The 13,352-nt window shown below is 46.6% G+C and overlaps 1 protein-coding gene across 11 annotated transcripts in view; it reads right to left on the reverse strand.

Moving 5' to 3' along the window:
* Window positions 1-1,951: 1,951 nt before the first annotated feature.
* Window positions 1,952-13,352, reverse strand: part of FBXO34 (F-box protein 34) — a 53,740-nt gene continuing 42,339 nt past the window's right edge. For 8 of the 11 annotated variants that reach the window (XM_025197906.1, XM_025197908.1, XM_025197907.1 and 5 more), the window contains one exon: window positions 1,952-8,502. In XM_025197906.1, the coding sequence (XP_025053691.1) occupies window positions 6,333-8,502 (2,170 nt within the window). In that variant the 3' untranslated portion in view covers window positions 1,952-6,332. Of the gene's footprint in view, window positions 8,503-8,597; window positions 8,746-12,356; window positions 12,505-13,352 lie in introns of all 11 variants that reach the window. The other 3 variants (XM_025197912.1, XM_006018661.3, XM_025197911.1) reach the window with 3 other exon arrangements.

Here is a 13,352-nt window from a genome sequence, read left to right on the forward strand (position 1 = left end):
GGGTGATGTGATACCGCTTCCTGTGAGGTCTTTGAATATGGCTCGCTGGCCCACTGGGTGATAAAAAGTTCATGATCCGGCCCCACTTTCAAAAAGGTTGGATACCCCTGGACTAGATGAACTTGAGGTCACTTCCAACCAACCCTCTGAGTCCTTTGATTTGTAACATATAATTTAACTGATATTTCACCAAAAAAAAACCCACTTCAAGCCATAGAATTCCATAAGCATCATGTTTTTCATATTTTAAAGCAATTTTTCAACCATGTAATTTCACTCCCAAAGTGCAAAAAGATGCCAGTCATGAGATGGGAAACTGTTCTTTCAGTGGATGCTTTTGTTACAGAGTTTTTCTTTTTCTTTTTTGTTTTGTTTTTTGTGTGAATGTTCTGCACAAGTGTAGCTGTGAGAGAAATCGTGTGTGTCCCAAACTCGAGTGCAATTTTCTGGAGTCATTGTACAGATTGTTTTTGCAGACAGAGTGAGTGGGAGGAGAGCGTGTCCATGAGCTGTGGATATTGTTTGCAGGCAGCCAGCTGAGAGTTTACAAAATGATTTGCAGTAGCACGAATAAAGCTCTGTCCATTTAGGCTGTGGTTTTCTAATGTGACCTTTGATTTTTGGGTGCCCAATCTAGAACACCGTGAAGGGGTGGACGGAGCTAAGAAACCCACCGTCAGAAAATTGGGTACCCTTAAAGTGTCTCGAGCCACGCACCCTAGAATCATTAGTCATCTTTAAAAATAAAAAAAAACAGAAAAACCAACAAAAACAAAAAAGAGCCAGGCCTTGTTCTGCAACTTCCAAAATAGATGTAACTATAAACACATTTTTTTCTAAATTTTATTGTATTACTGCAATAAATCTTTAACAGTAATTTTCTACAGTTGTTTTTGGTGTTGAATATTTCTCCCTGTGCACTTGGATTTTAATCATGTTGAGGAAATTCAGAAATACCTTCTGTATTGTGCCAAATCTGCCTTAGACAATGTTTGCTGGTATTGCTGACTGGCAAGACATCCTAGCTGGACGCTCTTACATGGACAAAAAAGAGGGTTGGGTTTTTTTTTCCTGTGATAGCTTTTACCATTTGGATGATTGCAGCAAGTGCCACCAACCAAAGCACTTGGCTCCAGTGCAACTGCTGGGGCCTTTGCGGGTACGGAAATGTCTTGCACGTTACCATGTTGCGGTATCGGTGAATGTTTCTAGTGTGCGTTTGACTTCAGTCAACTAAATTATTTGTTGGGTAAATTATTTTTTATGCTGCCACATGAGGATCCTGCATGTATGTTGATGTCCATTATCAGGTAACTGTAAGTAGATGCTCCCTGGCAGTATGAGCAGTCTGTCTCAACAGCTAACTCAAATAGTTAACTCTATTTGTGCCAGTTGAAATGAGGGCTGTGTTATACCAGCAGCTACAGCAGCACAGAATAAGAAATGGTCCTGGTCTTAGACAGCTCATGTTTTAGATGGTGGATTCTTAAGTGTGAAGCTTTCTGGAGTGGAAATGAATTTTGAAGATCCGCTGACCCCGTTTTGGATTGTGACCGACGGGCCTCTTTCCATCCTCTACAACACTGATCTGTGACTGGGAGACTCTCCTTGTTCTTTTAACTGAGCCAGGTTCTTTCATTGCTGTTGGCTGATGTCTCATCAGAAACCATGTCACAGAGCTAAGCCAGGAATTCCTGATCTCTGGTCCCAGTCCTCCCACGTGGGGTGTGCGCAGTCCTGGCCCCAGGGAGCTCCCTGTTGCAGTACAGATGGTACGCAGGGAAGAGGAACCATGGTGATTTTTCTACAGCTTAGTGAAACAGACCTGTTCCTGCCAGGCAGGCCAAAGAGCCCAGTTTAATGGGATTAAGCAGTATTACATACACGCAAGGGGCTAGCACTGAGGATGAGAGGCCAACTGGGTGCACAGAGGTTGGAAGGGGAGGGTTGAGGGAGTAGCTGACAAGGAGCCAGTAGGCTATGATCATGTCACGGGCACGATAGCTTGTAGCAGCCCCATCTCATATGGAACTGGGGGTGCTGAGACGGTTCGTTGCAGTAGTAGAGGTGAGCCATAATGACAGCTTGGACAGGCTTGGTTGCAGCAGTGAGGCAGGGGATATTCTGGGAGCTGCAGAAGGTTCAGGGCAGCTGGAAGAAAACCTTGGGACTATCAGAAATCACGGCACTCTTCCCATCTTTACAGCTGAGCCAGAGCCTGTTGGCAGGGGCGGGGAGCCATTGCTTTCAGTCATCCTCTTTTACCAGGTCAGCCCTGAATCTTCAGAGCAGCCTCCTGTCTGAAATGGGCTTTTCCCCAGATGCTTAATGGAATAAGCAGCAAGGCCTGGATCCAGAGGGAGGGACAGGATTAGATTTGAACTGGGCACTCAACACAGACCCCTGCATGGACCAGGAAAGAGAACAGTGCATCTCTGCTGCAGTTTGCCATTTATTTTGCTGTGGAGCTTAGCTCTACCCCTTTATGTACCATGGGCAGTGACTTCAGGAGCAAGAGGCTGTTTTTTAAGAGCTGATGCTTAGGTGAGAGATGGACACAATCTTCTCTACAGTACCATGGGGAAGGCTGATGCAGTGGTGTTTACTCATCTGTGCATGGCTTGTCTCAGAGTGGAGCAGTGATGCTCTGCAAAGCCCACTCGGGCTCAGGGGGCAGAGCTCTTTCCTTTTTGTGGCTGAATAATCTTCAGGAATCGGATGCCACTGGATCAAACTTAGGAGCTGCAGCCCACCTCGTTCACCCTCCCTTGCCTTGTCCTAGTAAGCTGGCCAGAATCGCACACCCTGTTCCAGAAGTGACCTCAACAGCCCTTATCTAGTTACAGAATATTTTCCTCTGCTCTGTGCCTGCTGCTGCTATTTCAGCTGGGCCCTGCTTTGCTGCTGCCTAGCAAGAGCATCTTATCTCAGTGACCCCGGGCACGAAGAGGGGGCAGGAGAGCATTTTCTCCCTGCTCTGCATTAAACCTAAGGCTTTGATGCCAATGGCTTCCACAAAGCAAATCCAAATGGTCTCTGTATGCTGCCTTACTGCTCTTCTCAGCACAGGGGTTTCGGAGGACAGGACATGGAACAAGCATGTAGTTTAGGTAAAGTCTCGTGTTCCTCAGGAGTGGGAGGGCTGGGCCCCAGTTACAGTCTGGAGTCTATTATCAAGGGAGCCTGCTCTTCCCCTGCCCTTGCCTTTGGCAGCTGCTGTGTACAGCTTGTTCAGCTCAGTCACACCCTCTAGGTTTTTAACTTCACTTGTCTTTGCACAGCCAAGTCTGAAAGCCCAAAGTTTCTGTACTGCAGCAGTAGCGAGGGGGAGTGCTGCCCCAAAGCCTGGCTACTACTGTGGCCAGGGCTATGCCGATTGAAGCCAGCAGTGAGCATGCAATGATTTCAAATGAAGCCAAGCTTTACATGTTGATGGTCTTGGCGTGCTGTGATGTCTCCTGGGAGAGAGCTGCTTTGCCCGGAGTGCGTGAAGTGCAAGGACTAAACTATTACAAGGCCTGCAGAGAAAAACTACCAGTTTTCAGCACAGGCTGCTGCTTCACCCTTTCCAGTCATGACAGTAACAGGACAGTGGCATGGCTCCATGTGCCTCCTCCTGCCTTCCCTTATTTCTGGCATTGGCTGGGATGCATGTACAGGAGGCTCTGCCCAAACTAGATTTCTTGTTACTCCTGCACTGAGTAGGTCATCGCTACAGCACACTGGGTTACGGTTAATGGCTCCTCTTGGGCTCATAGGAAAGCAGGGCTGGAAGGGATCTCAGATGATCACGTTTAGTCCAGCCCCCTGCTCGAGCCGATTAAACCTTCCAAGCCCAGAATCTCTCTAACCTGCTCTTGAAAATTGCCAGGGATGGAGACTCCACAGGTTTACTTGACATTAAATGTTTGTTCTGGCCCTGCTGAATTAGGTGTTGATGCCCTTGGGCTGGTCCCACATCCTTGTATCTTTTCATTTCCTGGAAGCTGGATGTTCACCTCTCTGCCTTGCCTGAAAAAAAATTGTCTTTACCTAACTAATCCTCAAAATGTGGAGCTCTTGTTCTTACAGTTTGTTATGACTGATGTTTGCATCTACAAATAAAATGACTGCCATGTGCAGCTGGTATTTCCAGACTGGATAATGCTTTTTCAAGCCACCTGTCTGGCTGGGGCTCTGGCGTGGGATGCAGATAAGGTTTTCTCAGTGGCTGCAGGAGTCAGGGCTAGGAGCAATGGCCTGAAGCTGCAGCAGAGATATTTAGACTGCAGATGAAGAGAAACTTTCTCTGAGCATAGTCAAGTATAGAAGTGGATTCTCCATGCTTGGACACTTTCAAGTACAGGTTAGACAGACACTTGGTTGGGACAGCATAGTTGAGGATGATCCTGCCTTGAGCAGAGAGCTGGACTAGATGATCATGTGAGGGTCCCTTTGAGCCCTGCTTTCCTAGGCATCCTGTTTTCATTCCCATTTGGAAGGGAGTCATCTTGTGTAGCTGGAGGTCTTTGCACTGGTTGTTCAGTTTTGACAGAAGAAGGTGAATTTGTTCAAGAAGTTGGGCAGAGGTGCACATCCCTCAGGCTGCCATAGGGGGCAGACAGGAAGCACAAGGTGGTATCCGCACTGCAGAGATACTTAGCTGCATATACAGCTCAGAACCCAAGGCCAGAGCCTTTGTGAAGGGTCCACATGCCTGCTCTTGGACTTTGCACTGCCTGGAATTTCTTTTAAGTTAAGGCTGATTTCCCCAGAGCTTGGGTCTTATCACTTGAAAGCAAACTGTACCCATAGGGGCACCTAGCTGAACTTCACACAAGCAAAATAGCTAGTGAGGCCAGTCCCACAATCTGGCTTACTCAGCACTTATTCTACCAGGCCTAGTCCAATAGACAGCAGTCATCTCACTGATTTAAACAGAAGTACATGAGTAGCCAGCTGCCACCTAGAACCAAGCCACAGTTGAGGACTAAAGCAAGAGTTAAAATTTGGGAGGTTAGTAGTACCCCCCCCTCTTAAAAAAAAAAGCATAATCCAATCCAAACTTTGCTGTAGACACAGCCTAAAAGTTTCCTTCGAGACCTGCAGCTGGTGCTCCAAGCTTATGCCATAGCATCAAGCAGCAAATTAGTACAGGAGAAGAGCACAAGCTCAAATGTTCCCCTGATGCCCATGACAAGCAATTTCATAAGAGTCATTTGCTATTTATTTTTAAATGCAAAAGTCAAATTCTTACAGCAAAGACTGAAAATTGATTGGCAGGGTCTGGAGTTTCTGCCAGGGCTTAAAAACCTCACAGGCACCTGGCTCCAGGGTCTGGCCCTCCTGTCCAGCGTCAAACTCAAGCTCCAAATCAGGAATTCTTCTTCAGGTAAAGAAATGCAGGGGTTTCCTCCATAGGGTGGACGTGGTCCTCTTCCTGGAGTCCTTTGCACGAGAGTTAAAACTGTTCATTTCTCTGCTACAGTCTCATCTCCTCAGATTTTGTCCTGGTTTTCTGCTCTTGAAGTACCGGTGTGGAGTGGGCACATTTTAAGACTCTGGATAAGAGTTAGTTACCTGCATTAAGGGCTAGACTCAGTGGCCCAGGTAGCCCCTTCCCATCCATGTCCTGAAAGTAGAAGTTCTTGTTCGCTACACCACAGCTTAAGCTGCTGCCCCTAGGTTTTACCTCACTTGATTTCAGGGCAGTGTCACACGGAGAGGAAGTCAGATAAGGCAGATCCAGAATGCACATTTTATTAAAAGAAAGGAAAAAAAAAAAAAAAAAAGGAAAAAAACAAACAAACAAACCAAAAACCAGACAACTAGGGTAAGGTAGACAAGAACCTTTTTATATTCTGACTATACAATAATATTCCTCTCTTTTTGTCCACTGCCACACTACTATGACATATCTGTTCTAGCCTAAATTTTAAAGGTTATCCAGTTAAATCATTTGACGATCCTTTAAACAAGTTGATCTTTACCTATTTAGAGTTTCTTCCCAGAAACATTCATATATTATACAGGATATACAGATTTTGGAACAAGACACTTAAAAACACACACAACTGTAGCCGCAACACTATCATAGCTGCATTGTAGTGATTAAAGTTGTTCAGCCAGCTGTAGACTCTATATGTACAATTAGTTTTTATAGTGTTATTTACATGGATGGGGCTAAAAGCTAATCTTTAAGTCTAAAAGGTAAAGGCTCTCGTGTTTAAGTATGTGCAGTTTCATAGCCCTGTGGGGAAAAAAACCACGACAATTATATACACTGTAAACAGCACAAGGCATAAGAATGTCCTCCTACCAAGGATAACATCTCACAAGAAAGTGTATGTGCACTAATACTCTTCTTCTGATTCTGCTCCTCTGGATTTCTTGTGAATAGCGCGGTTAAAGCTATGGCAGGCAGGAACCCAACGATTGTCATGAAGACCTAATTTGCATCCGGGGATGCCCTTCTGAGACCTGTGACAGCACATCCAATACCCTGGCCCATATGGCAAAGCCTGACAGTATGGCTTAGGATGCCATCGGCACAGTGACACATCCCCTTTCACATATGTCTTTTTGCACTGCTTGCAGGGATCTTCTCTGTAGCGGGGATCACGGACCCAGCGGGAATCTGCTGGCCTTATATTGTAGTATTCAATGATAAATTTGAAGTAATAACAAGTACATTTAAGGGCCACCAGACTCCTAGTGGGAAGCAATCCAAAGATTTTGACCATGATGTGGTGGGGCAAGAAGGCCATGTACTGCTGAGGCTCCAACAGCTGCTGAATTTTAAACCGAGTCTCCAAAAAGTCATGAGACACCTGCTTTTTTAAACAGGAAGGGTCAAGTACCTGCAAAGCACTTTCTGGGAGAGATACTGGGAGGGTAAATGGCTCTGTAGAAACGCTGTTCATCACACACACTTTGTTATCCTCAGAAGCATCCTCCCGCTGGGCTGCTGCTTGTGGGTTTTCATTAGCACCTTTCCCCAACTGTTTATGCTCCCGATTGGTTTGTCGAGCAGGCTGAGGAAAGAAGAGCCTCCCTGGTAGCGAATCTTCCCCACCAGAGCTTAAATGAAACAGCTGATCTTTCCTGCATCCCTTCTCGCTTTTGGTGGCAGATATGCTGATGCATAAGGACTCCTTCCTCACAGGAGGAGAACGTGGGTTAGCAGTTGTTACAGGCTCAGATGTACAATTGAGAACACTCTTGCCCTGCAAGGAAGGTGGCGGCAGCCCAGCAGCTTTTGGGCGTGCCGAAGGGGGAGAGATGAGAGGTTCCCTCAGCCTCTCAGAGCTGTACCTGCTGCTTGCTGCTGCTGAGGGGTCTTGAGCCAGCTCAAAGTCTGTGTTCACCGCACGAGCATCCACCAGCACCGGCAAGGACTGTGGTTCAGAAGCAGCGACTTCCCATAACTCGCTGTCAACCAAAGGGCCACACTTTGTTCTCTGCCCAACATCCTCCGCCGTCACAGGATCCTCTAAACTTACCTCCTGATCAAGGGCTTCAGAAGATGCCTTCGCTGTTTCGCTCTCGGCCGGCGTGCTGGTTGCCAGTAACACCCGCCCCACGTTCCTCCGGAAACTGTTGTTTCTAGACAGACTCCCCGCTTCGCGCTCGCTCTGGCGTCTCAGGCACTCCGATTCCAGCTTCGCGACCATGTCCAGCACCCGCACGGGCTCATTCTGCTGCTCACCGGTCCCACAAGCTTCCCTCTCGGGATGTTCCTCGCAGGTCCCGACAGCAGAGAAGGGGTCTGAGGCAGGTGGAGCGCCTTTGGGTTGACCAGTCAGCCTGGTTGAAGTGGCGTTTGTACAGTTTTTGGTGCAGTCCACTAGCAAAGCATTTGCCCTTTGTTCCAGAAAAGCCACCATCTCTATTACAGATAGAGATCGACCTGGAACTATCCCATCACCGTTCTCATTCACATAATGCACAGAACAATGCTCAATGCCACATGCAAAAGGCTCAGGCTGAGGGCACCTGGTGTTAGCCTCTCTCATCCTTTCCAACTGAATCTTTGCTTTCTTAAGGTCGATTGATTTTTTCCTCCGTTTGGCTGCTCTGCCATCAATATCCCAGGTGCTTTTAATTTTCATTGAGCCTAACCGATTATTGCTACATTGCTGGGCTGCAAAGAAAGCAATTTTCTCCTTGGTATTCCCAGGCTTCACCACAGCCCAAACATCCAGTGGTCCCTCCCCTTCATCCCCCTGATGGATGGTTGCAGACAGGGCGCTCTTTTTCTCTCGAGGGCTCGGGCCTTCAGCTGGAGGTTTCCCGCTTGTATTGCACATAGTATTAGGGTAAAGAATTCCCAAAAGCTTCCGAGATGGTGTCACACTGGAAGGTTTCGGCAAAATGCTCAGTTTGGTGCAACTGTTTGTATACTTCTCTTGTGGCGACCTCTGATGGTTCATGTGTGGGGCTCTCAGGGAGTCTTGGCTTATTTCTAGAGATCTTTCTCTCTTCTGTAACTTGAGATATGGCTTTAAGTGCATGCCAGTAACCCTAGAAAACAAAAACAAAGCCATTATAATTTAAAAGCCCGGAGAGGTCCTGCTTACCCCCGACTCCAAGCATCACAAGGCCCCTTGCAGGCTCACCACAGGCAGCAGAAGTCTACAGGGTGGCAGCAATGCCACCTTCCCCAGACTGCGGACGTCGCTGTGGTTCACCCTCCGAGAACTCAGGCTAATGCTAATGGTTTCGCGAGCCTCAAGGAGCACAACAAGGCTTCCTGCCATAATTTCTCTATAAAAAATCATGGAAGCATTTAAATACAAACATGCTCTCCCCACCCCCTGCTTATTATCTATTGTCCCCTTGTTCCAAGATTTGATGCTAGCTACTAAAGAGATTTTTTGGTCCATTCAGTTATAATCCAACTGCGAGGCTTGTAACATGTGCACCCCTTATTCTGAAGTCAGTCACTGAATATAAAAAGCCTTTTCAGTCAACAAAAGGCTGGCTGTCAGAGCCAACTGGAGAACTTGGCAATCAAAGGGATACAAAGAACCGCAGCAGGTATATGATCTTGATGCCTCTCAAAATCAGATCTATCCCTCTGTATTTCGCTAACAAGGCACTAAACGTGTTTGCCTGTACAGCTATCAATTTTACATGCAGGGAGAACTCTAAATATCTGCTTACGGCAGTAACTTAATTGATAGTCATGAATTCAGTGTTTTGCACCATCATGAATTGAGCTAATATCAAGTAGATATTTTTACATTAATCTCATAGCTATAAGTCGGAAACAACTGAACATAAGTGGTCTTATGACAGCAATAGCTCTTGCACTACTGTAACATACTCTGTGCTTCCCTTCCAGCAGGGCATTTAAGTATTTGTAAGTGTTTAACATACAGAAAGGCTGTGCATTAGGAATGGGTACAGTTGCCATGTGGGTCCAATTACCAGGGGACTTCAGCTTCTGGTTTCACTGGGCTATCACCTAAGCATATTACAAAAGTAGCTGTAGATTATGTTCCTATGGTAACAGATTTACATTTTTTACATCAGAAATCCTCTTTTGACAACAGGATAATCCAGGCTTGTTCGTTTAAAAATGGGAGCTGAATGCTGCATTTTTCACGAGAGCATGCGCCAAGGAAATGAATGCCGCCGACTCACCAGAGCCCCCACACTTGCCCACCCACAGCTCACGAAGCCCTAGCACCATCAAGCAGAGCATTTCACGTGCTACACAGGCTCAGTTAACAAGACATTTTCCCCCGATAGGTTCCAGGGTCTGAAGAAAGCAAGCCAGACTCTTCCCTTCCCAAGACCTCTTGCCATAAGCAGTAGGGGTGTGCGAAGCAGGCCCTATTCGATTCAGATTCAGCCCGGTTCAGGGACAGATTCAATTCGTTGATTTGGATCACTGCCCCCGATTCAATTCGCCCAAATCCAAATCTGAAGATTCAATGCAGTCAGAGAATCAGCGATTCGGACACAGATACAGCTTCAAATGTTTTTTCTACATCCCTCGAGGTACCAGCGCGGCTTGTGATCACTGTGATGCTGGGGCGGATGGAGCATCTCCCAGGAGCGTGGGGGGCACCCTGCATGCTCAGCAGTGAACCTGGAAGTGGACCAGAACTAGTTCTGGTCCACTTCCAGGTCTGCTGGGGAGCGTGCAGGGGCCCCCCTGCACCACCATGACTTGGTGATCGGCTGTGGGGGGACCCAGGGTACCCCCCAGAGCTAGGAGGTACCAATCACGGAGCCAGGGGGCTGCCCCTGTGCACTCCCCAGCAGACCAGAAGTGCTTGTGGTCCACTTCCAGGCCCGCTGCCGAGTGCGCTGGGGACCCACCCGTGCTTCTGTGGGACACTCCATGCGTCCCAGCATCACAGCACTCACGAGTCACCTGCTACCTAGAGATACGTAGAAAAAACATTGAAAGCTACGTCTATGTCCGAACTGCCGAATCTCCGATTCGGAGAGATTAAAAAGGGTCTTTCGATTCGATTCGGAGATTCAGCCACCGAATCGGGCCAAATCTCTACTGAATCGAATCAGGGACTGAAGCTTTGCACAGCCCTAATCAGCATTTACACAGTCTAAACCCACCGCCTTTAGATTTGTACAAAACAACTAACAGCTCCACTGACGGCACTCGGGTAGGAAGAGAACCCAGGCCATGCAGAGCCAAACTTGCTAACAGGAGTAGAGAGCTGTGAGGAATCACTAGAGCCACACAATGCAACCCTGGCTGCGTGCACACAGGGCACAGAGCCCATGCTCGAGGTGGTGTGCTTCTAAAACAGTTAAAATTTCCAACTGGACCTACGCCAAGTTGACTCGCACAGTGCATTTGTTGGGTTTTTAGAGATGGAGCACCTGTGGCAAGGCCCCCAGCTGCTCCCAAGAGTCTGCCCAGCAACTATCAGGACAAGTAGCGTCTAGACGTGAATATTCTTCACCGCCCACAGCAGGCATAAAAAAAATTATACTAGTATATGTGGACAACATCTCCAACCTCGATCACTACTAAAGCCTGAGCTGAGCAAACCCACAGCATGGAGCTGCAAGGGTGGCTCCATCTTTGTTCTGCTTTTATTTTGCTCATTGTTCTGCCTTTTCAGACCAGGGGAGTCCAGAGCTCTGTATCGACTGGCCCGGGGCAGGTAATATCCCCGGGGAACATGGGGACAGGATGGTTTGGTACGTGGTTATTCTACCTTGCTCTGGGATGCGGTCTGGGATCCTGTGAGATCCTCTGCTGTAGCCAATGCCTTCCCAGCTCCTTAACTGGGCTTAACAAGGAGACTGCAGCCTCACTTCCCAAATGGCTACTCTTCACCCCTGCCAGCTGGATTAGTGCAACAGACTCTGTTGAGCACTACACACAGAAGCCACTTGGAAATGCCAGCTGGGAAGGAGAACAGGCATCTATACTTGCCTGTTCTCTACCAGCAAAAGCTGTGGTGGCTGAAAGCAGCCACCATCACTAAGCCACTGGACCGCATGCGTGCTCAAGTGCTTCTGGGTGTGCGCTCTGGGATGAAACCAGCTGCCTCGCCAGCCAGCAGGAGCAGCAGCTGGATTCCACTTCTGCCAAGCCAGCACAACCCTTCCAGGTGAAAGGAGGGTTCTGCTGCTCCAGAAGAGCTCTGCGTGTGCACAGTTCGCTGGTCGGACCCTACTGTAGACTGGGCCTAACTTTTGTGAGCGCACATCAAAGTGTTTGTTTGGACTTATCAATTGGTTCTTGGGCACCTCTCATCTTGCTCTACCCAAGTTGTTTCTGTAAGTACCCAACAACTCAGAGCACAGTGGGGACCTGAACACGCCACAACACTGATTAACAGAGATAAAGGGGTGCCTGCATCGTCCCAGGCAGACAAGGTTCCTTGGGTAAATGTGATCTCTTATTCGACAAACAGGAACAGTTGGAAAAAATGTTCTTTGCAAGCTTTCTGATACAGACACCCTTCTTCAGGCACAGGGAGAGTCTGTTGTTGCTTCATGTCTCAGGCTGAGGGGGGGGGGGGGGGGGGGGGGGGTCAGGTCATTGAACTGTAGGATGAGAAACCATACAAGAAAGCATAGACAGCTACAGAAAACAGGGCTTGCAGTTCAGTAGGTAGCACATCACTTAACCAAGAGCCATACCCATGAAAATGCACTGTGCAGCTATATGTACCACTTTTCAAACTAGAAATAACATGGCCCCCGACCACTGCATATTGGGAAGTTTGCAGGGTTGAACAGACTGCTGTTTTACATATGCATTGAACATTTTTCCTGACATACAGGAAGTCAGCAGGGTAAATATCCTTTATTAAGGAGACAGCAAGTGAAGGTAAGACAAGGTATTAGATGAGTAAAAATGGGACTAAACTGATTATACCAACATGCTTAGACGACAAGTTTAGCCGGTAGAGTTAGTTCAGCTGTTCAAAGCTATTTATGGTCTATGGAGAAAGACAAAGGAGAGCCAGACGTCATCTATTATAGATTCTTCATTTAAGCTCTTACATTTCTTCTGCTATTTAGGTTACTCTAAGACAAAGCAAAAGAATATTACTGAAGGTTAACTCATTTAAAATTTTACATGAAAGCAACTGAATTAAGTTTTACTATCAAAGTAATTACCTTATTTGAATTCAGCATTGGTATCTTTTTTAACAGATCCAGACACAATGAAAACCCTACTGCAATAGCTTTAGACAGCTATCAAGTTTCTGTGCTAATTCTGCCTGACCAACAGAATAGTGATGCTACCTGCCTCAACTTTCAGGTCACTGGAGGTGAGGAACATCTGTATTTTAGAAAAAAAGTTAACTGAAATTTTTTTTTTTTTTTTTTTTTTTTAGAGATTTTCTTGGAAGAAAAGCTCCAGCCCCCTATGTTGTGAAGATCAGAAAAACTTGAAGCAGCAGCATATATTCCAACTAGATATTCTACATGAAATAAAACTTCTGATCCAAACTTGCTTACAAAGATGGGCCACAACCAAAGTTCACAGCTACCCCAACCTCTCCATTTTTTACATTTTTGTTTTTCACAAGCTGGGAGTGGTGGCAGCTGCAAGTACTTAAAAAAAAAATTAAGTTGTATATTTTTTAACAAATTCAATACAAAAATGTGCAGAATTGGCATCTTACGCTTTATGTTATTTGGCCTGTCATAAAATTCAACCCCTCTTTCTCTACCACTTGGTTTTTGAGGTGTCAATTTTTACAGTTGAGAGAGTGACTGTGGAGTTTATCAGGGTAGATGTGGCTTGAGATGGTTAGGGGAGAAAAGCATTAGTGGATGTTTCTCCCAAAAATGTTCAGAAATGAAGTAAATTGCAAAGCTGTCATTTAATTAGTTATTGACTAATCAAGCTGCTAGAAGAAAGAGTG

This window comes from Alligator sinensis, unplaced genomic scaffold, assembly GCF_000455745.1.
Source record: "Alligator sinensis unplaced genomic scaffold, ASM45574v1 scaffold13_1, whole genome shotgun sequence".
In the NCBI taxonomy this organism is placed as follows: Eukaryota; Metazoa; Chordata; order Crocodylia; family Alligatoridae; genus Alligator; species Alligator sinensis.